Source organism: Azolla caroliniana, unplaced genomic scaffold, assembly GCF_043228905.1.
Source record: "Azolla caroliniana isolate FFs.n. ecotype wild unplaced genomic scaffold, voAzoCaro1.0.p SCAF_3, whole genome shotgun sequence".
Taxonomy (NCBI): Eukaryota; Viridiplantae; Streptophyta; class Polypodiopsida; order Salviniales; family Salviniaceae; genus Azolla; species Azolla caroliniana.
Window position 1 is genome coordinate 20359197 of NW_028230438.1, and position 23306 is coordinate 20382502.

Below are 23306 nucleotides of genomic sequence, written 5' to 3' on the forward strand. Positions count from 1 at the left end.
TCCGTGTACGTAAATCTCATCAACGGCATTGCTTTATTAGATGACTCTACATGATATAGGGATTTAATGCATAGAGATTCATTTCCATGCATCAATTATCAAATCATTTGACCTACCCAAAGAAGTTTTCTTCTCCACCCAATGTCCTTTGAAACATTTTGTATTTAGTATGAAATGAGGTGAAACGCCCCAATAAAGGGCCACAAATCTATAGTGATTACCAAACATGGTTAAACACCCCTACAACATGATGTCCTATCACACCAAGTTGCCATCTCCCTCAACATTAACGAAAAACGATTCAAATGTCTACAACAATCTTGTATCACTAGATGAGCTCACCCCAAGCACTTTAAACATTGAGCAAAAAACTCAAGATGCATTAATTGTACATAGGGGTAAACAAGCGATCCTTTGAGAGTGCCAAAAGTTCATTCAAGAGTTTTCACTCATACAAACCTTTGACCACCAATCAAGTATTGTTGCCATGTTAGATCTACTTTCTATTCTTTTCATCCCCATGTTTTTGTGCTCGTACTTATCTTACGATAGTGTGGAACAACAATTTGCACATTTCTTTTGGGACTTTGCAAGGCCATATTTCTTGTATTTGAAGATCGTTTTTGTTGGCTCATATAGGCTCAATGGATGATGTCTCATTTTCCATGAGATAAACAAAGCGTGTCTAGCTCTCCAAGTTGCCAAGACGACAATTTACAAGTCATATTTTCTCAAGTCTCATGGATGAGTTTGGCCTCAAAAGAGATATTAATAGATATCATGGATATACAATCTCTAAGTTGGACGAGTTTGGCGTCATAAGAGACACCAATAGATGTTGTACAATCTCTTCCCCAGACACATGACTCTATCTATGTCTATCATGCATGTACATATGTCTATACATACATACATCCATTCAATCAATCTCAATGAATTCCATGTGAGAAAGCACAAATGAACAACACATAACATGCTGTTGTATCCCTAGTAGTATTGGTAACAAATCTATCAGAGACTGAAGAATGCAAAGCAAAGTTCGTTTCTCTCTCTCTCTCTGTCGCTTCCCAAAACCCTGATCGGATCGAACGAAATCGTGGCGTTCAAACAGAACCCGTTCCTCGCAAAACAGAGCTCTCGTCACAATACCTACAACTTCCATGGAAAACCCTAATTATCCTGACACAAAACGTCGTTCCGAAAAACCCTAACCCTAACCCCTCTGCCAGCATAGCAAATATATGAAAACCCCTAAAACAGCCACAAAACCTGGCTGAGAAAACCCTAACCCTACTCATTACAACCCATCTCTCAGAAAACGGAGGCCACCAGCACTAGCTACGAAATACATGGAAAACCCTAATATTGACCCGAAATCTGTCTCTCAAGACCTTAACCCCGATACAAGCAAAAAACCTGACCTTATTTCTAACCCTAACTCTGACCCTAACACAGAAGAAAATCTTTCCACAAGACATATGCCCCTTGATTCAGTCAAAACTGGGCAGATGCTTGCCATACCCTCAAAGAAGAAGAGTGAGTTTGAAAGAGAAATAGAGCTTTTTGAAGCTGCTGAAAGAGAACAAGAAGCACGGCTCCTTGCATCGCTTCAGAAACATCAAGAAGATAAAAAGACAAACAACCCTATTAACTCTTCTCAACCAGTTAATAATAATGTGGATAGAACAAAGGATTTAGAGGAAGGTTATGATTATTTTGGAGAACGCACCGATTCAGGTCGAATTCGAACACCAGTTACTAGACTCTCACAACAATCCAAGAGGAAGAGAGTAACTCGTGATGCTTTTTCAAATGAGACAAGTGGTAGTGATTATGAAGAAGAGGAAGAAGAAGACAATGATGATGACGACGACGACGACGATACACCAAGAAGAAGTAGTAAGAGAAAAGCTGGTGATTTTGTTGGATGGGCATCTAACGCGTTAGTTAACTTTCTACATGAAATTGGTGAGGATTCCAAAAAGAGATTATTGATAACAGCAGTCAACAAGATTGTATTGAACTATATACAAACCAATGAACTTGCCCATCCTCAACATCATGCTCAAGTAAGATGTGATGAGAAACTACATACCCTCTTTCAGAAGAAGAATGTTCGCAAATATGAGATTATGAAATTGTTAAGGGCCCATGTTGCTTCAAAGAAGAGGGTTGGTGCAAAGGTACCTAAGGCACCAAAGGCACCAAAGACAAGTGATGATGAAGATGAAGACGATGCAGAGCTGGATAATAGTGATGAAAGGCGACAAAAGCATAGGAAATCAAAGAAAAATATTGTCGATACTAGGGAATTGAAGCCAGATGCTAATGATTATGCCGCCATTGATGTCAAAAATATAAATTTGATATATCTGAAGAGGAGTTTACTAGACTATCTGCGTGAAGACCCCAATTTTGAGAGCAAAATTGTTGGGACATTTGTGAGAATACGGGTCCCAGCAATGACAAACAAGACTGAAGCGTGCTATCGGCTTGTTCAAGTTATAGGTAAGTCCTTATTGCATTTTCTAGTGTACTCAAACATCTAGTTGAGTCTCCAAAAGGATAGAGAGAATAAAATTTGTTAAGCTGTTATTCATCATTGTTGAGTTAAACTTTGCCAAAGTGCAATATTTAAGATTACAAACATTGCCAAAGTGCAATAGTTAGCAGACATACGATAATAGTGCCAACACATGATGTGAGACAGTAATAGATAAGCGAGGTTTGAAGAACACCTATGAAACCCTAGTTGATCAAGCCATTGTGGAAATTTTCATGATGAGCAGAAGTGTGCTATGAGAATTCTGCAATCTAAATATAGTATCAATCTGGATATTGAACACTTGAAACAATACTTCCTATATACTTTAAGCAGCTCTCTCCTATGTATGCAAAACTAAGGAATTGCATGTATTTGATGTTTCAACAGTTATTTTTTGACGCCAAGAGTTTTAGTCAGGCCTTATGTGTATTATTATTTGACCTTCATTTATTAATTCAAAAGTTTTGGAAAAAGAGTCAATCTCAGAAGAATCTACATTCTCTGCTACTAAATGAAAGTGTTCGCCTGCATTAGATTTGGAGATCTAAGTGCCACCATCTCTGATGTCAAAAAATGACTCTGAACTATTGGAAACATTGAAGCTGACTTTTTAAGTGTTTTTAAATGGTTTCTGAACGTTTTTATAAATTTTCTCATTGAGGGTAGTTTGCCTCCCATCATTCAATTTTCATGTGTCGATTCATTGCCACAAACAGCCTACTGGACTGTAAACTAAGTGTTTTTAAATAGTTTCTGCTCTTTTTATAGTTTTCTTCTCTCCTTGAGAGCTGTTTAGCTCCCATTATTCAATCTTTATGCATTGGTTCATTGCCACAAGCAGTTGAGTGGACTGGACAAATTTGAGACCATTTTATGCATGACGATAGCACTCTGTAAAAATTTGTTGGGAACTTCTGAAATGAAACGTAAACAGAACTGCATGCGTGCTGATAGATGCACAAGAAGCTTTTGAGGCGTGGTAGCGTATTTTCTATCACATGCCTATTATTTTGAAGAGGGTACATCTGCCCACTCTTTCTGTCAAGTAAGCATGATGATGAACCCAGGGTCCATGGGTAATGTGCACACTTTGGACAAAAGTCGAGAGAATGTACATATCACCATAGAATGATGCAGTTAGATTTTTTATGGTATGAAATCAAGTGGTAAATTTTATATACTGGACAAACAATATTATCAAGTGCATAAAAAGCTGCTATAATTTGAGAGCTCATGTTGTAAGGACTAGCTCATGCTAGAATTTTGGAGCCCTAACGTTTGGAAGATATTTGATGGCTCAATTTGGGAATTTTGCTAAGGACTCAAATGTCTCATGGAGATATCACAAACCTCTTGCTTGCTTCTTCTTCTTCTTCTAGGTCACAGAAATTACAGTTTTTTGTGTTTTTTGGTGGATCAGAAGTCAAGGTTTTTGATTTCTTTTAACAGAAAATACAGTTTTGGATTTGTTGTTTACAGATTCAAAAATTAGGGGATTTTGAAATATCCTAATAGTCTCTATGATTTTAAAATTAGAGTTTCAGCAGAAAGAAACTGGCCGGGTCACTTCTGGGTGTCTCCTTGAACTGTTGTTTTGTTGGTCTTGAGACCTTTTTGTGGTGATCTTTCATAATAATTGGAAGAATAAATACGTACCTACAGGGACACAAACTTTGGGGACAGTCATTCTATTGTGGTGTATCTCCTAGTTTCGTACTTCCTCTGAAGCATATATTCAATGATTATAGGTTGGATGAAAGCTAATTATTGGTAAAGATGTTAATCACCGCCCTCAATGTCTGTTCAGGCTGGTTCAAGTGGTTCCATCACCAGAATAATCATCTCCTCACATAAGGACGTAAGCCTTGACAAGTAATGCATGAATGTTTCCAAATTCAAGGATTTCATATCTACCTTTATATGCCATATGGAATGTAGTTTATTTTAAGACATGCAATGAAAAGCCAATGGTAACGTGTGCAATGTGCTGAAAAAAGGTAGCTTTTACAAGGGGTCTCAGAGAGAAGGCAACCTCTAAGAAGTAAAGGCAACAACTTCTGTTTGGACCAAATATTGGGTGCACAGAAAAGTATGTTCCTTTATGAAAAAGGGTTGATAGTTATTTCCATGCTCTTTCTCATTGGGAAGAGTATTAGTTTGGGACTGATTTTGCAGTGATTCTTGGAACTTGCGGATAATTTCAAGAATGCTGAAACTGTTGGCTATGATAAGTTGCCCAATGCGTTGATTTTGGATAGCTTGTGTCTATGCTTAAGTACAATTGGGTGGTAAATGGCCCATGAAATATGTACACATGCTTGTGACCTATATATATACTTATATATAGGATTTTCTACATATGCAGTGGTGTAACTCATGTTTGGCATCTAAAATGCATGCATAATGACATGTTAAAATTGTTGTAGATGAAGGAAGTGAGATGATTTTATGGAGTTAACTTGTTAAATGCATGCGTCTCAACCGACAGGGTAGTTTTCAAATTACATGCTATTATGCCATGGACTATGCTGTGATGGTTAGCTTTGGGGCATGCCAAGAAAAAGAAGGATGTGGCTTAATATGGATTTTTGAAAGTAATTAACTTGTTGCTCCATGTTCCTCCGTGGTCGACAATTAATTGTATTGGTATTGTGATTCATATGGAAAATGTATTGTGCTGTTCTATTAGAAGAGCTGAGCTTAACTTGAAATGTGTTTAGGAATGAGAACATCAACGTCAAGATGTTTCTTGTCTATTTTCAGTAAAACCCCAAATACTGCTGGGTCCTGCAGATAATTTTCCATGCTTTTGTATTTGAGCAACCCAATTTCAACATTCCTGAGCACGCACCTGTTCTAGCATATTTTTCTGCCATTCTCGTGGTTTCCTGCTTTTAGTTTCCTTGGCAAAGCCCTTCATGCTTAGGGTGTAAAACTATGTATCATACTCCTAAATTTGAGAATAGAGAGCTTTTATCAAAACTTTAGGTGGAAGTGGTTTTTATTGTTATGATGATCAGTTTGAAAACAATTATAATATCTTATGCTTTTTGCATGTTGTTAGGAATAAAGAATGTTCAAGGAACCCAGAATACTAAGGTGGGAGATATGATTTTAGAGATTCTAAATCTGCAAAAACGTGAAGAAGTCACTGTAGATGCTGTTTCAAGCCATGACTTCACCGAGGTAAGAACAGTATTCCACATGTTATTGTAAAGGTGCTTGCTAATGATAATTTACGTGGCCTTTGTTCTGCAACTCCAAAATGATGATTTAACTGTATTCTTGTTGATCATAGAAGGGATAAAATCTTGATAAGGTTCCCCATAGAAAACTTCAGAGCTTTTTGCTAGTTTCATTTGAGTAAAGAGGTTGTTGCATTGTATGCAACATTCTTGGTGACAATTCGGGAAGCTTGCGAGGTACCTTGGTAAAATCTGATCATCAGGGGTACAACGAATAAATGTGTGAATGGTTATTTGTTATGCTATTCCATTGCTATTGTTTGTAGAGAAACGCTGCTGCACATTCAGGAAATTAGATTGCTCTTTATCAAAGCATTTGACACCCTGTTGACCCCAACTATTGGTCACCCTTCCAGTATTTATTGTATTAGTAATTTATAGGAGACGATAAAATAAGATAGAGCTTCCAAAGCATTCTCCTTTAAGCACACAATCAAAGAGAGTAAATCAGCTAGGATTCCTTCAGATTTGAGCTGTCTATATCGATTTCTACATCAAAAGAGAGGTTTGTTGAATAAACACGTTTTTCTCACATTGCCTAGTGTCTGCACTTCAAAAGGATATCTTAGTCCTATTATCTAGCTGCTAACTTATAACTTTTAAGTGACTTTAATCGGGAACTAACTTAACTTTACTCTATAAGTCACAACATTACAATTTGTCACATGCTCTACACACATCCGAACTCCATGCCCACTAGATCGACCGCATGCTGATGTCGGGGCTTCCTAGCAAGGTTTTCTCAAGTCTATTAAAGATTGGCCCTCAACCTTCATACTGGCCATGCAACGTCATCTTGCGTGATTTCAACAGTTTGAAAATAAAGTCAAATAAATTAAAGAATTCTTAAATACTGCCATAAAAGAGAATGGATTAAAAATTGCTGAAACTAGGAGAGCTCATCCATACAAATCATGTCCTAATCAAGGGCGAGTAATATACAGGTGCAAAGTAGGAAAAATATGTGAATAAGCTTGCTATTACTAGTATTACTAGTAAATATGCTAGGCCAATAAAGAATGCATAGAGACACCAAAAGCCATCAACCTTGGTTAACTGTGATTCATTACTTAAGCTCCAAGTTTCTTGTCCTCTTGAAACTGTAGCATAAACCCTCTATACGTGCATCCGACTTCTTAGAATTTGAAGATAAAAAACACAACACCTCCATTATATCCCTTGACTGTGTTCATAGATGTAAGTGTAAGCGCCGACTTCTTAGAATTTGAAGATAAAAAACGCAACACCTCCATTATATCCCTTGACTGTGTTCATAGATGTAAGTGTAAGCATTTCCATAGTGATTACCCTTTGCATACTGGCTGTTCACTTTTCTGTGACTGGTTGGCTGCTTTAGAGCATAAAAGATTTTCTTGCAAGAAGATTAAGGCAAGGTGAAGTTATCTCAAAGCGGTAAAATAATCCTCCATGAAACAAAAGAAGCTATGAAGAACCAGAATTTTAACAAGGCATATTCAAATGTATTCTGTGGCATGGAAAAATATTTTGCATGTCTTTAGTGACATAGACCTATTTCGCTTTGACACATAGAACCTCTTATCTATTTGCATGGTCTATGCAGTTAATGTATATTAGAGGTATTATAGGACTCAATTGTTTTAGAGTATTATTGTGAATTTCATTTCAGGGATAATGAATTTTAGTAGGGATGTTTCCGAAGTTTTGAACAATCATTTCAGAGCTCTTTAGTTTAATGATAATTCTGTATTAGAAAATGTTTATGCATATGAAAACTGACATTTTCCTATTTTGATTAAATGAGTGAAACAGGAGGAGTGCCAGCGTTTACGGCAATGTGTAAAGTGTGGTCTTCTAAATGCAATGACAGTGGTCAGTTCCATTGTAGTTTCACTTGGAACATTCATTTGTACCAACATTTAAGGTTTGACCCACTGCATTTATGCATTTCAGGGTCAGCTCGAGGAAAAAGCTAGAGCTCTTCGAGAGGCCAAGGTGAAGGATGTAAGTAGCTCAAAAACTCTATTGTACAGGCACATCATGTGCCTTCCTTAAATGAGATTATGATGGAAAAATTACAAGTTTGTCATTATGAAATTTGACATTTAGTTTGCATCTCCCTTATCCACAAGTTTGAATTTTGTGATCCGACACTCAATTTGAATTTTTAAGCTACCCATCTGGATGGCAAGATTGACTAAATTCTGCACGTTGCTAAATTTCTATTTCCCTAGTATATCAAGAAATTATTATGAAATTAAATATAATTGGAAAGAGATCCAAGATTCCTTGCTCTATAACCTCTGCTCAATGAGCAAATTGTGCTATATCCTGTTTCTCTTGAATAGAATAAAACCTTTTAAACTATTATAATTTGAGCATATGTTAAAAAATTTGAATGGCTGGAAACAGATCCTATTATTAATTATGTTTTAAACATCTCATCTCACCCTGTGTCCCAGAACCTTGATTCAGTTGTATCTATCTATGTTCTTGTTATCATCATCATTCTATATGAATATGGAGATATTTTTCAAGTCTAGCTGTTCAACTGGTATTTTCATTTCAATGGCTATTCAAAACTAATTGGGGATATTTGCATTATATACCAAACTAATCATCTGTGTCATCAACAGTGGTTTGAAAACGAGCTTGTTAGGCTAAGTCATCTTCGAGACAGAGCAAGTGAGAAAGGTCGTAAAAAAGAATATCCTTTTATTTGGTGTCTTATAATTGGTAATTAGTATTGAATATCCTTTTATTAGAGGGTTCATCCCATCCAGCATAATTCTTAACTAATGTCTTCATCATGCACGCTTAGAGAGTGTGTTGAGAAGCTTCAAGTCTTGAGTAGCCCTGCACAAAGAGAAAGACAACTAAAGGCTCCTATCGATATCAATATAGATCCGCATATGGACCCTGAATATGAATCAGAAAATGCGGACGATTTATCAGCAAATAGCATAGGTATACAACTTCTTTTCCTTTCCTGTAAATTAATACAAGACATCTGTAACTCAACTTGTACTCGTGCAGGAAATCAAAGTGACTGGGATAACAGCATTATTCAAAAAGTAAGGGAAAAGACTGGCCCTGTGGAAACGTCTCAGAATGTTGGGAACAAGGGAAACTTGGCTGAAGCCAATCCTCTTTCAAGGATAAGTATAAGTGAGTGCAAATCAAATTCATTTAGAAATAGAGATAACTCTGGACAGCTCCAAAGATGGGTTCATGAGAGTAGTGTTGAGAGATGGGATAATGGTGCAATAAATACAGATCATTCAAGTACCAGTTGGAATCATCAGAAGAATTTCCCCAAAAAGGATGATATCTGGGGAGACAGTGTAGAGATTTACCACCAAAAGGACGAGAAATGGCAAGGCAATTCAGGGGGTTCTAAAAAGGTTGGCGTGGATGGTAACATAAATGAACAAAGTTATAGAATGGACATAAGAAATGATCACAAATTTGACGAGGATCAAGATGATGGCTGGAGAAAGAGAGGGAGATGTATAGAAGCTGAAGGACCTTCAGATACATACTATGTTGATAGCAAAAGCAACAATGAAGGAAACAAAAATTATGAAAGTTGGAGATGCAATTCAGATAGAATGGATGATGGATCCAATAATCTGGGCAAAAATGATTTTGAAAGAAACGGGTATGCTAGAAAAGATCACAAGTTTGATGAGTGGGGTGGAAACAGGGTAAGTGATGGCAGATGGGTCGGTAATTTCTCCCAAGAAACAAGTGACAATGGAGGTATAACTAGTAGAAATGACAATGTTCTGAGATCTAATTCAGGTGGAAATACTAATGGATGGCATAGTATGGGAGTTAGGAACAACATAGATGATATGGGAGGAAGGAACATAAATTATTTTGGCACAAAGCCAAACACTATCGGTTATATAGAGCAAAGTGATGGTTCAAATGGCCAGAATGGTGGTTTATCAAGAAGAGAATGGATTGATTCAAAATCTCCATATATCCATAGAGAAGCATATGATACGTTATCAGGGAGGGCAACACACTTGCAAGTTTATATGGGGGTTGATGAAAATGAAAAGATTTGGTATTATCATGATCCTACTAAAAAGGCCCAAGGCCCCTTTACAATGGTTCAGCTTCGACAATGGGAAAAGACAAAGCTTTTTCCTCAAGATTTACGTGTGTGGCGAACTACAGAGACCCCGCAGGATGGTATCTTATTGACAGATCTTCTACAATTGAAGCTGGGAAAAGAATTCCACCATGGATTTGTAGAGAACCATCGAGATTTCGGGAATGCTTCTAGTGGTTGGGATAGTGGCAAAATAGGTTCAAATTCACAAGGAAACTATTGGGCAGTTGAAAAACCCGACCGTGTACCACATGATGGCGGATCAAGGCAAGAAAGAGGTTGGGAATCAACACAAGGACTTCCTCGTTATGATGATGAGAGAGGAAACTTTGGTCGGGAAAGAGGTTCTATCGATTACCATCCTCATCGACCTGATCAGCAAGCTAATGGCTTCGGAAGGTTCCCAACTAGCAAGAAAGATTGCCCTTGTAGGTACTTTGAAAGGGGTATGTGTAGCAAAGGTCGAGATTGTGAATTCAAGCACTAATAGCAATGATGCTATGTATCAAAAGAAACTTGTAATGTTTGTGTTTCGTTAAAATCATTTTGTGTACACTGTCAATACATCTCATAATCACATCTTTCTTGTTGGGAATTTGATGACCAATATAGCTCCAAAGTAATCGTTTTATAGTACTGGATGTGGATTCAAATGTCAACCTTGTGCATATTTGATTAATTAGCAGCATTTAGCATAAAATTAAACCTACGTTAATATTTTGTCACTCCCTTAGGATTTTGTTTATGGAAAAGTTGGCCATACATCATTTGTATATGATATTAGATAAACTGAAATGTGAGTTGACCTGGTTTTAAGTGTTAGTTTGTAATTAGCCATACATTACTAGACGTGTTCCCCTCACAAACATGTCTCATGTACACATCTGATGAAGAGATAAGGGAAGAAGGTTTAGTGAGGAAAGAAAACAGTTAGATCTAACATTTGAATGGTAAAGAACACTATGACACCAGTGATTCCTGAATGGCTAACCAAATATTGACGTAAACTCATGCTAGAATTTAGGTCCGTGACACCATTCTTTCACTGGACAGTTGCTTCCATGGGATTTCATGGTGCTTGTGAATGAGCATTATTGCAGATAGAAGCTCCAGCATGTCTCAGGCTTCAATATGATGAATTTTTCATAGAAACTGTTATCCTCATTATGGTAAACTCATGATCGAGCCTTAAATGGTCATTTATCAGAGACTCGAAATAGTGCTGAAATGGTAGAATATTAGGTCCGCAATATAGACATTCTTGCAATAGACATTTGCTTTGATGGGATGTGTGGAGTGGTCATAGTGATTGAAGCTCCAACGTTTCTCGTGCTTTAATATAATGATCATTTCATAGAATCTCTTATCCTCATCTTTGAAATGATAATCTTTTTCACATAACCCTCATACTCATCAACATCATGATGTTTACATAGGAACTCTTATCCTGATAGAGTGGATGGTTTGATGGACTTTATTGACCTTGTTACTATTAGACTAACCACATGATCGCCCTTCACCAAAACAATTGCAAATCCTTTAATTTTGTAATATTAGAAATGTGTCATTATGAGTGGTGTGCTTAAATTGTTGTAGTAGCAATGAATCTCTTCAATACGTATTAGGAAACTTGTGTACTTCAAATTTTCATTGATGACGGTGATCAAAACCTCTCATAAGGTCCTTATTGTCTTCACAATATCTCACTAGAAACATTCAAGAATTAATGGTAGGTACATACATGAAGACGCTCAAAAAATATGGCAAATTCTAAATAAAAAGTCTAGGCATATGCATGATGATTGTCAAGCACGACCTAGTTACAAAGAGATGATATGGCAAATGCTTTAAAGATTCTTGGAAAATATGGCAAATTCTAATGATAAAAGTCTAGGCATATGCATGACAATTGTGAGACATGAATTAGATACAAAGAGAGAAGAGATGGTTTTTGAGAACATTGACTGCAATATAAGTAAAATAATAATTAAATCTCCAAGCAACAAGATATCGAAACATTCAAACATAAAGTATTCTAATGGTCAAGATGCTCCAATTGAAGGCAAGGCACCCTACATCATAAACTAATGATTTGGCAAGTTTTGACAACCTCCAAAGCATTCTATCATAATGGCGTCCCCTAAACTCATACATCTCTGGTCCGAGGACAAAGGCTTATTCTGAATTTTGTCAATGTAGGATTTGAGAACACCTAGGACACATTGCATGCAGTGCGACTAGTCACACATGCAATAATGGATTGGGTGTGATGGAACGAGCTAAAAGCAGCAGCAGGTCCAAATATGATAAGTTAGTCATAATCTCAGCCTAGCCATTTCTCACATTATTACTAATATAATTCCAATCTACAAATGGAGGAACATTCTTTTTCATCGAAATTAACATTAATGTAATAAGAATATTTCTCTCTCTACTTCATACAAGCAATTTGATAAACAACCTGGTTTTCTACTAATTTATAATCATGTATTACAGTATTAAAAATTTAAGAAAAACTAACAAAATAAATAAATGAAGAGAAATAATATATGTATATGGAATGAGGAAGTTTCCATCAAAAAGTATTTCTATTATTTCCCATTGTCATTGTACCATAACGAGCGTTTCACAGTACTCCTAGAAGCTTCTCCCAGCTTTGGTGCCCCAAATTCCAGAAACTCCCCAATTTCCTGGACAAGCCAGTCCAACTCCAGAATCTCTAATCCATAGCCAAATTTATGTTGTTTTTTACCCTCTGTTATTTGGCATGCACTAATAACTTGACCATTCCGCGACTGCAACCACAGTTTTCATGGTAGTAAGATTCACATTTCCTTCCTATAGTAAAATGAAAGCATGAAAACCATATGTCACAAGTTATAAAGAATGCATAACACATGCATGCTATGGCTTAGAAATCACAAAGAATGCATGGCACATGAAAATTATGGATTACAAAGAGTGCATAACATAATGCATACACATGAAAACTACGGGTTAGAAATTGCAAACGATCCATATGCATGAAATCAATGGGCTATAAATTACAATGGCACTACAGTTGGGATTGAAATGTTAAATAGACACTTTCAGTTTAATTGCAGAGAATATACACATAACCACACTGCAGTTGCAAAGAAACTCTGGATCTCTAAGAAAAAAGCAACTAACCCCCTCAACCGCTATCTTGATTGAATCAATATCTTCAGTTTTTCCCTCTATCCGTTGTTTAAAAAGATTTCCGAGTTCCCATTGGATAAAGAATTGAGACATGTTGATTTGAATGTCCACTGACACTGCAAAATTATAAAGAGACTCCTTGGCTAGCCTGGAAAACAACATCAACAATATACACAAAACATACTATGACATCAAAAGATATACACAATCTTGATTGTGAACATTTTAATCTAATTCCAATTTTGATACTCAGGATAAATCTATACCTTACTCCAACAACCCAGAAAGGAAGGGAGAATAAAGCAAAAAACAAAGGAGCTCCCCCAATAACAGCTGACCTTGTCCAAAACATCACAAATGCATTCCATGCCTGAAAAGCCATTGCTGTTATCATCTTCAAAAAAATAAAGTTTATATCACAACAAAACACGAAGTTTCATCTTATCATTTAAGTTATTTTGTCATGGACTAATGTAACACTAGAACCTTACGCAGCATTCATGCTGGCTTGCACAACAATTCTATTGAACTTCTAAAGACAGTTTTGTATATACCAACATTGAAATTTTTTATATGCATACTTCTTTCCCTGTGTGATTGACGGTTTGTACTTCCTACACTGAACTCCCAGATTTCGATAATTTGTGGTAGACAATGCATGTAAGGACAAACGATAATAATGCTGAAATCAAGATTTATTTTGAATGTAAACATAGATATTTTTTGACCTTGAAAATTACAGAAATTGCTTAAAACCAGCATGGAATGTAAATGCACCTAAGTTTTTCTTTAGTATCAGGAAGGCTAAAGTACTAGCTGGATATTTTTGAAGACATACCACTGCAAATGTTCCTGTCCCAAATGAGTCTGAAGTAAATCCAGGTGCAGGAATCTTGATGGTCAAGCTTAAATCAGTTCGGTTTAGAACCTATAAAAAGTGAAAACATAAAATGATCGTCAATGTTTTTCAAGCATATACTGAAGCTGAAAGTGTAAAACACAATAAGGCATATACATGAATAAGCTTTAGGGAAACATTCTCTTTACCACTCTTGTCCCTGATGGCTGCCTGATTCTTTGGTTTGGAGTTTTTCTTTCCATAACTTTCTTAGTTTTCATAGGATTAAGTAACCCATTTTTTAAAGCTTCGATCACTTCTGCTGCTGACTGCAAGATGTAGAATCTCACTTTCCAGAAAGTTTTTTATTTTCAATATGATCTAAGAGGGAACAAAAAGCTAAAACACAAGACCACTTGAAAATGCTACAAACAGACTACTAGGGCTCTTTTATATACAATTTCTCGTAGTAACACTTTGAAAAAGAATAAAATACGTTCATTCCATTCCAAATATGATCCATCGTATGTATTTAGTAGAACAAGCATAGTATAATTAAATTCCTTTGTCTATAACTCATACTAGCATTTTCATACAGCCTTTGGAATTGTGAATGCTCTTAATAATCACTAACTTTAGCCCTATTCATCATATCATCTCTTTAAAACTATGTTCTCTGATTACAAATTACAGAATGGATGTATGTGTGTCCATAGCTAATGTCTACATGTAGATAGTCCTATACGTACATTGCCATCATATGATGGAGAAAGAAATAAAAATATGTGCATATATACAGAAATACATCTTCTATAAAGAGTGAAAAAGAGTGTACTTGAAAGCGATCCTCCGGTGCAGGTTCTAGTAGCCTCTCTAGTACCGTCTTAAGTTTCTGACCAATTACTACAGAATCCTGAAAATCAATCTTCAAGCGTTTCTGCACATACAAGACAATATACAATTTCAGTATAAAACCTTGTGTGTCAGATGGAACCCTTTTGGCTGTTAGTATCAGTTTCAAAAATAGATTATATATCATTGCTTCACCGCCATAACTAGTTCAATTTGCAACCTTTTGCTACAGCTACAAATTTGCACATCTGTGTAGTGATAACATGTTTGGACCTGTGGAAATGATGAAGGCGGCCTCCCAGAAAGTAAAAATAAGATGGTGCATCCAAGTCCATATAAATCAGATTGTACAGTAGCTCGGTTCTGGAATTGTTCTGGAGCCATATAGCCATACTGCATTACCAAAGTGCAAATACACAAATTATATAACTAAGGCTCACAGACATGTTGTAATAAAGCTATGAAAAGTATTTTGCATGGAGAACATACATACTGTTCCAACAACTGTGCTTCCAATTAATGTGACAGCAGCAGCATCTTGAACTGCACCGAAGTCAACAAGCTTGACTTTTCCACTACTTTCATCCAAAATAATGTTCTCTGGCTGTATGTAATGTCTTTTTAGAACTGAATCAACAACTCAATTGCATATGTCATATTCAAATATATATAAATATATGCACGTGGCATAGCATATTCTTTACTCGCATGGAATATCAGAATAATAAATCTAAAGTTCCAAATATGCTGCGGTTTTTTAGTTGATTCATGGATAAGAATATTCTGTGGTTATCAATTTTAATGTGAATATTTAATTTAGAACACTGATCCGTGTATATTTTCTTGGCTATAAATTCATTCTCCACTAGCCTCTCTATACACTTCCATGCATCCTACAGCAGCTCCCATATAGCATTGCTCAGAACATGGAATTTTCTACTTAATTGACAGTGTTTAGCTTACATTAATAACATGTTTTTTGCTTTCTTTCATTTGGGCATTCATAGGCCCCTATCTTAAATTAAAATGTTCTTTATCAGCCAATAGTTATTTTATCAACCTTCACATCTCTGTGCACTACTGGTGGCCTCAAGCTTCCCAGATATTGCAAGATTCCCAAGATCTGTAACATAATAATAAGTTAATCGATTGAATATTGGCAATTCAAAATTTATTCAGATTTAAACTCTTCACATATTCATGTTTAGAACCAACCTAAACCTAATCATAAAGCAAATCATGAAGATGAGTAGGCTTCCTTTTCAGAAGTGAATAATCCTCTTTTAATAACACATACTTCAATTGCAATCCTTTCGATTTCTTTTTCAGTAGCTCGCCAACCACTTTCAATGAGCGATGCCAATGAACTTCCTTCTGCTACTTTTTGTGCAATGTAGAATGCTCGGTCTACATCACTATCAATCTGACAGAAAATAACGGTAAAATAATTATAATCAGCAATAGTAAATGAATTTAGAAACACAAAAACAGAGCTACCCTCCACCCAAAGACTAGACTAACGTATATATAACATAAACATTTTTAATACAGAAAAGTATAGCATATACACATGCATTTATACAACACACACATCTATCACTATTAGGAAATCAAACTCAATTTATAATGCAAAACCCATTCAGGGTTCAGCCAATTTTGCCTATATCTCCCAACTCGCTACAGATCCTTTATTAAGGGAGAAAAATACACAAGTGTTTATAACATTCACAACACACAACCCCAATAACACCCAAGAAATTGCTCTCAATTTTATCTCTAAAGCTTTGCTACGATTTTTCTTCTCTATGCTCACGCTCTATTTTTCTCTCTGCAAGTGAATATAATCGAATGGAGTTATATGGATGTGTGTGTGTGTGTGTGTGTGTGTGTGTGTGTATACTCCAAAATATCTGGTAAGTGGCCCAAAATTTTCACAGCCCATGTTTTTACATAGCCAAATTCAGAATGGTATTCTTTCCTTTTTCAAAACATATATAATATGAGAGACAGTTTTCTTTTGACCTTTGATGGTGCTTTTGGTATTTTGTGGCTGTGGCATTTCTATTCCCCACATAATATGAGAGAATTCCACATTCTCACTTCTCTCACTCTCCCTATATCTGTTTTATATAGCCCCTTTTGCTGCACTCACCCTCCTTGCTGATTGTTTGCCATGAAACCAGTGGATGTTGGTCTTTTGCACAATTAGTCTTTCACCTCATAATGAATCTTTCTCTCCATGATGTGGATAGCAATGGAGATTCATGAACCTGCTATACCTTGTCCTTATACTAACAATGTTTTTCACAATTATTCTTCTTCTTTTAAGATTCCCAATGTGTTATTCTACATAACTTCCAAGGTTTCTACCAGTTTTACTTCTTGTTTTGAGATTCCCATTGTGATATTCTACAGCCTTATGCCACACTTAGGCAACGTTTTACTGGAAAAAAGCCTGTATGAATAGCACTAAAACTGCCAATACATTCCAGGAATTATTAAGGAAGAATATGTGGTGTACATTGCAAGATGAGTATATATGTATCACCTCAAAACTATCAATATATTCAGGAATCCCAGGATGTTGTAATGATTTGAGAACACGGGCTTCTCTCTCAAAAAGATCGAGGTCCTGAAATCACACAATAGATGTTTGTGTTTATATTGATCACCAGAAGTCAATATAAATGAAATGCACTAAATTCCAGATAAATTGCTGGAGTTCTAGAGCTTTCTGCAAACCTGCAATAATTAAAGAGAGAGAGGATTTCTCCATGTTAATCATATAATCAGATATTTAATTTTTTTGAGATATTTTTTATATATGGTTTTTAACATTGTTGATTTTCTTACTCTCCACATGTATATTTGTATGAAGTAATATGTATTTTACATACAAAATCTACTTGCTTCAAGCCCTTTAAAGAAAACTCATCAAGAGATCATTTACTTTTCTTTAGGAGTACATGGATTTTTATGTTATCCACATCCAGACACGTGTGATTCCTGAGATAATTGATCACATGATGATGCAATATCATAGAAAATACATTGAAACAGCACACTAACAGGTATTCTGCAGCTTCAACATCTCACATTAATGGGTTTCTCCTTGCCTAATCAATCATATGTCCCTTACTGGGAATGTTGGATAGACAACTAAGTCTTTAATTTGGCTCCTGAAAATATCTCAACCATGTCCATGATATGACAATACACGCAGAAGTAGCAAGACTAGCATGGGGATAGCATGGTCAATTTGTGGTCACTAAAATAGACAGCCATGCTTCACATTGCAAAGAGAGTTGGAACTTCCTTTGTTTCATTAATAGTATGTCATCTTGATCTTTTAAAAAAACGTGTGTCAACAAATATGCAGCCAAAAACATGATGTGTTTTGTAACATCATGGTTTGACATCAGTCTGTCGTCTCGCTGACTGAACTGTCCTTAACAAGCTGCCCACAGATTCCAGCCATGATATTCTAATAATCTGCCATGACTTATGGATTTTGTCCATCTTATTCTATTTTTGTCCTGGGTAAATTAGCCCTTGCAAATAGTCATATCTCATGGTAAAATTTTATAATGACTGCTATGACGCTCCTAAAGTGGTTCATACAAAGTTTTGTAGGATTATGACTACTATGACGCTCCTAAAGTAGTTTAGCTAAATGATTAAAGAATGTCCCTTCCGCCAAAGAAAACCAAACAAATTTAAATAAAACATGTTTTACACACAATGTTTAGAGTTGGCAAAACTATTACTCAATAACTATGCTTAATTAATTACTTACCAACCTTCCAGCCTTTCATGCTCTGTAGTGACATAGCCTTCAATGCCACAACTTCTCCACCATTATTTATTGCTTTGTATGTTGTAGCAACACTACCTTGCCCAAGGATACCAATTATCTTGTAACTACCTGCAATAACATCTCCCTGGCTGTGGAAAACACCCAAAAGTGATTGTCGGTTACTGGGCAGCTTGGAACTTGTGCCTTCTTCCCTGTATGGAATCAAGCCAAGTAATAAAATTCAATTAAACACAAAAAACAAATGACTTATTCAATTTATTCACTTCGTCTACAATGTTTTGTCCATTGGTAAGCAATGAATAAGTTTAGGAAGGCAAACAAAAATTTAGAAATGAGTAAGAAGACAAATACAGTACATAAAGAAGATCATTGACTTGGCATCACACATTTTAAAACAAACTTTTTTCGCTCAATAATTATGTCAGTTGTTTAGACACAATTGAATTATTGGAATTAATTTTGAAAATTCCAAATCAATGTTGCATTAAAATATCTAAAAATTTCCCGAGGCTACAAGGCAAAGCCTGAAATAGTGCTCAAAATCAAGAAGTTTATCATGCCTATGATTTATTATCATCTGGCAGTGTTTGTTATTCTTTGATTCATGGCTGTCTGAAGAATAAGTAGTTTATTGTTTAGCTTTTTCTGCATAGCCCTTTACATTCTGTATTGATTTTGAAGTCATCAGACATTTTTGATCATCTACTTCAATAACATTCTGATCCTTATAGTACAAAAATCTAGTAAACCTTTCAAGTACCAGAATAAAAATCCTTACAACTTTCGCTATCCACCCTCTAACCAATGTAAAAAATCATAAAGTAATCCAATCAATCTCTTAATACTAGAAACTAATGGAATCAAATTGCAATATCACTACTTTCTCGATGTTTCCAAAAGAACTGGATCCACAAATGACAAACAGGAAATAAAAGGCTGCCTTGGTACTCATGTTATACCTTATTTGAGATATCTCAATAAAGGAAACGGAAACTTACATTTTCTTATACCTAATGATGACAAGAGATCTTAATCTTTGTTGTCGTTTGCAACACTGTTCATAATTTTGTGGGTGCCTGTATTCATTAGTAGATCTTGTATACGTAAAATACTCCATCATTTGCTGGTGACGCGTGTTCCATATTTTGTTATAGCCTTCGAGTTTCATTGGTGTCTGCAACATGCTTCTTACAAAGCTACAAAGCTGCATAACACAAATACAAATGCTTACAAATGTTCTTCTGTATACGTTAATAAGCCACAAGTAACATTCGCTAATCATCATCATTTTCAAACAATTTCAAATGCATTGCCTCTTAAACAGATAACATGAATAAAATAGCCACATGATGGGAATTGGAATTATTTTGTGATACCTTAGGTGAGGCATGCTTCAAATGATATTTTGTGATACTTCAGGGATTCGAGTGAGGCATTTTGTGGTAAACACTAGGGGTCACATTTTGATAATATTTTTGTATGAAATGTGTTTAAAGAACACGCTTGCATCTCTGTCTATAGATTGATTGCAAACCAAATCGAATAATCTAAAATAACTTTAAGAGCTAAAAAAACAATCAGAAGAATATATGTTCATGAAGATTGATTGGTACTCATCTACCCTACTCTTAGACACTTCCTTCTCTCTGAAGGAATATTAAAAAAAAAAAACCTAGTTTGCAAAACCTATATTTGGCATGCAGGGCAAGAAAACACTGTATTTGGTCTTGCTTAGCCTAAATTTAAAATAAATAATAAATTAGCAACAATTGTGATTAGAGTCCATTACTGAAATAAAATATAAATCGATCAAAAGTACCTTTAGAAGGCTTTGCAAAACCTTGTTATGGGTTCTACAGCAATAATCAAAAGTTATTTACAGACACAGAACTAAGAGAAACCGAGATAGATCAATCATTGGGCCATTGAAGAACTTTCCAAAATTATCACGTCTACCCCCTCGTTTATCTGTGGTTATAGGAAATTTACCCCCTCGTTTATCTGTGGTTATAGGAAATTTAGTAATACCCCTAGGATTTTTCAAGGTTCTATGTCCAATTTATCCCATGGGCATGCCAATAGTGTTAGTGCCTTGTGGGCATAGTACGTAAAATTCGTGTTCGTCTAGTATAACATTCGTACGTTGGAAAACGAATGCGAATGTTATCCCAACATTCTTATGTTTTTTTTTTTGTTTTTTCCCCATTTTTTAATGTTTTTTTTTTCCATTTTTAGGCTTATCTACCTCATAATAAATAGTTAATCCAAAAGTATGGTATTTATCATTCTTTGAGGGTGTTTTTCTTTTGTGAATGGTACGTATGGTTCGTAAAGTTGTGGGTAGATTATGTCTTATCCACGATATCAATATAGTGATTTCGTAAATGTCTGTTGATCATAACACCATGACACATTCATGACTAAGTGTAGTGTTCGGGACACATATCATGTATGCTTCATATAATTATAATTTATACTAACGTTTTTTCCAATATTTGTGAGGTAAACTATGGATATTAGTTTCATGCTTCTTGTGATTATATGATATATTAGCACCACAAGACCAAGGCTCGAAGAGGATGGACAAATTCAGGAAAGGTGTGAATGTAAGGGAGTAGAAGAGAAAGGTATGGATGTAAGTTTGTAGATGCACTTATGATATGAAGTGGCTAACAGTTTTTGGGTTTTACTTCACATCCAAGTTTCTCACTAGTAATGTAGAAACTAAAAAGTGGAGGAAGATGGATTGATGACATATCGTTCAATGGTCCTAATACCGAAGACGAGGCAAATAAACTTCTCAGTGGCAAAGGTATGGTCACCACCGCGTCATCATGGAGGACTAAACATAGAAACCCTATAAAAGGAGGGGCATTGGGATGGAAAGAAGAGGAAAGAACACATAGAGGATGAGGGCAACATAACCTAATGCAGTAAGGAAGTCATATTGTGGACCAATAGCTTGGCCCAAGGGCAAATATCTTATTTGTAGACATTGCCAACAAAAAGCATATGATGTTTCTCTAATGATTTATGGTATTTAGACAACCACTCACTAGCATTTTATCTCATATCGTGGTTCAATCAACCTAATTATGTATATGTGTGTATGATTCATCATCATAAGCGACATTATTTTTGCCAGTAAATACTACCATATTTTATTAGATAATGATCTTTGCACTTTTTATAAATTTGACACGACATAACACTAACAATTGATCGTCATCTACTTTGGTATGAAAAGTGGAAAACTCTTTACTTGAACATTATCTTTCTCCATATGGAAACAAGCCTTCATCATCCATACACAAGCACTTCATAAAAAGTGGGCCGATAATAACAAACATGTGTGGTTGCAAATGAAAGGTCATGGATCAATGCACTGTTTAACTATTCATGTAAATTAGGGATGGTTATTGACCTCCAATGCAACTAGTTTTGGAACTTGTTAACTTAGTTTAGTTGATGTTGCAATTTCATCAATAGTCTATAATCAAGGACTTCTCAATGTTTCCATCTCCAATTAGGCCTTGCCAAAAAAATATGGACAGGTTATGCCAAGTTATCGAGTACATAAGCATTTTGTGTTGTAATTTATGTCTTAGTTCCATCAAGAGCAACGTTGCAAGTGTGGTGTGTTGCAATTGTATGCCATGTATTGCAACTACATGCCAATCTTTTAACTACAATAGCAAAGAAAAATCCATTGTACACATGATTATTAGTCACAGACAATGCAATGCACTTTACTTTCTACCTCTACAAAGTTCACTTTCCTAGATCTCCCACATCGCAAAGAAACAACAAAAAAAAGTACATATTCCAATAATCAAGAAATTGTAGATAGGGTGTGGTTGCTAGCATGCCCTACCGCAACACATCAAAGCCTCAACAACAATGAACAAAACATCATGCATCCAACAACAATAGACACTCTCATATAACTTATGGTTAGGTAAGATACAAATATTTCCAATGAAGGAGATATCCAAAGATTTCGGACACACACATAAGACATGTGGAGGCTCCAAAATCTCCTTATCTCTTTGAGCAAAAATAGAGATTATCAACTTCATATAAGCCAGAGACAATGTGTTCCAAGTAACTTCCAACAATAGGAGATAGATGTGTCAGATCAAGACAACGTATTCCACAAACAATAACAAACCGTTACATAGAACGAGACATTATCGTGTTGCACCTCAATTCTCTAAATGACCAAGGGTAGATACAATACCAATGTTTGACATACCACATCCCAAACAAGACATTAAATGCGCCGAGAAGGCGGGCATATTGCAAGAATGATCTCTTCGATAATAAAAAGTTAATAAGAAGAGAAGGAACATAAGGGTGAACGAATACGAAGCAAGCAACGCAAAGTAAAACATTTGATAGCTGGCGAGAAAGCGGGTTTCATGAAGATGACAATTGTAAGAGTTCAGGTTTCATTAAGGTTGTTTTCCTGTGGACACCACCACGATGGTCATGCGCATGTCTGAACCCTCACCCATTATGTAGTGAATTAGGAGGCAAAGGTGAGGTTTTGTGACCCTCCCTATTCATTATGTAGTGAATTAGGAGGCGAAGTGAGATTTTTTTCATGACCCTCTCTCCATTATAAAGTGGATTAGCACACAAAGTGAGATTTTTTTGTGACCCTCTCCATTATCAAGTGCATTAGCACGCGAAGTGAGGTTTTGTGACTCTCTCCATTATCTAGT

At 35.8% G+C, this 23306-nt stretch overlaps 2 protein-coding genes across 4 annotated transcripts; one reads left to right on the forward strand and one right to left on the reverse strand.

Moving 5' to 3' along the window:
* Positions 1-1027: 1027 nt before the first annotated feature.
* LOC147866465 (uncharacterized) lies at positions 1028-10454 on the forward strand. The gene is made up of 7 exons (XM_087316911.1): positions 1028-2508; positions 5610-5731; positions 7582-7641; positions 7723-7773; positions 8406-8476; positions 8585-8736; positions 8806-10454. Exons 1-7 carry the CDS (start codon positions 1350-1352, stop codon positions 10377-10379), a joined length of 3189 nt encoding a protein of 1062 aa, XP_087173037.1. The 5' UTR covers positions 1028-1349; the 3' UTR covers positions 10380-10454.
* A 1886-nt stretch (positions 10455-12340) lies between these two features.
* Positions 12341-20523, reverse strand: LOC147866466 (uncharacterized). 3 transcript variants are annotated; one of them, XM_087316914.1, is made up of 14 exons: positions 20399-20523; positions 19590-19783; positions 18563-18770; positions 17311-17394; positions 16060-16185; positions 15823-15885; positions 15256-15366; positions 15036-15155; positions 14746-14847; positions 14120-14239; positions 13911-14000; positions 13339-13442; positions 13064-13220; positions 12341-12687 (listed from the first exon to the last, which is right to left on the reverse strand). In XM_087316914.1, exons 2-14 carry the CDS (start codon positions 19760-19762, stop codon positions 12484-12486), a joined length of 1662 nt encoding a protein of 553 aa, XP_087173040.1. In that variant the 5' UTR covers positions 19763-19783; positions 20399-20523; the 3' UTR covers positions 12341-12483. The 3 variants fall into 3 exon arrangements, with proteins under 3 accessions (XP_087173040.1, XP_087173038.1, XP_087173039.1); XM_087316912.1 differs by having other exon boundaries at positions 19578-19783; positions 20399-20522; XM_087316913.1 differs by lacking the exon at positions 20399-20523 and adding an exon at positions 19956-20288 and having other exon boundaries at positions 19578-19783.
* Between the last annotated feature and the right edge of the window lie 2783 nt (positions 20524-23306).

What these genes read in the sequence shown, in the direction of transcription:
- LOC147866465 (XM_087316911.1), top strand. Translation starts at nt 1,350, where the DNA reads ATGGAAAACCCTAATATTGACCCGAAATCTGTCTCTCAAGACCTTAAC. An exon ending in CAAGCCATGACTTCACCGAG is followed by an intron (nt 5,732 to 7,581) that starts GTAAGAACAGTA and finishes TGAGTGAAACAG; the next exon opens with GAGGAGTGCCAGCGTTTACG. An exon ending in GAGAGGCCAAGGTGAAGGAT is followed by an intron (nt 7,774 to 8,405) that starts GTAAGTAGCTCA and finishes TGTCATCAACAG; the next exon opens with TGGTTTGAAAACGAGCTTGT.
- LOC147866466 (XM_087316912.1), bottom strand. Translation starts at nt 19,762, where the DNA reads ATGTTGCAGACACCAATGAAACTCGAAGGCTATAACAAAATATGGAAC. An exon ending in TCGAAAGGATTGCAATTGAA is followed by an intron (nt 15,886 to 16,059) that starts GTATGTGTTATT and finishes ATTATGTTACAG; the next exon opens with ATCTTGGGAATCTTGCAATA. An exon ending in CGCCTTCATCATTTCCACAG is followed by an intron (nt 14,848 to 15,035) that starts GTCCAAACATGT and finishes TTGTATGTGCAG; the next exon opens with AAACGCTTGAAGATTGATTT.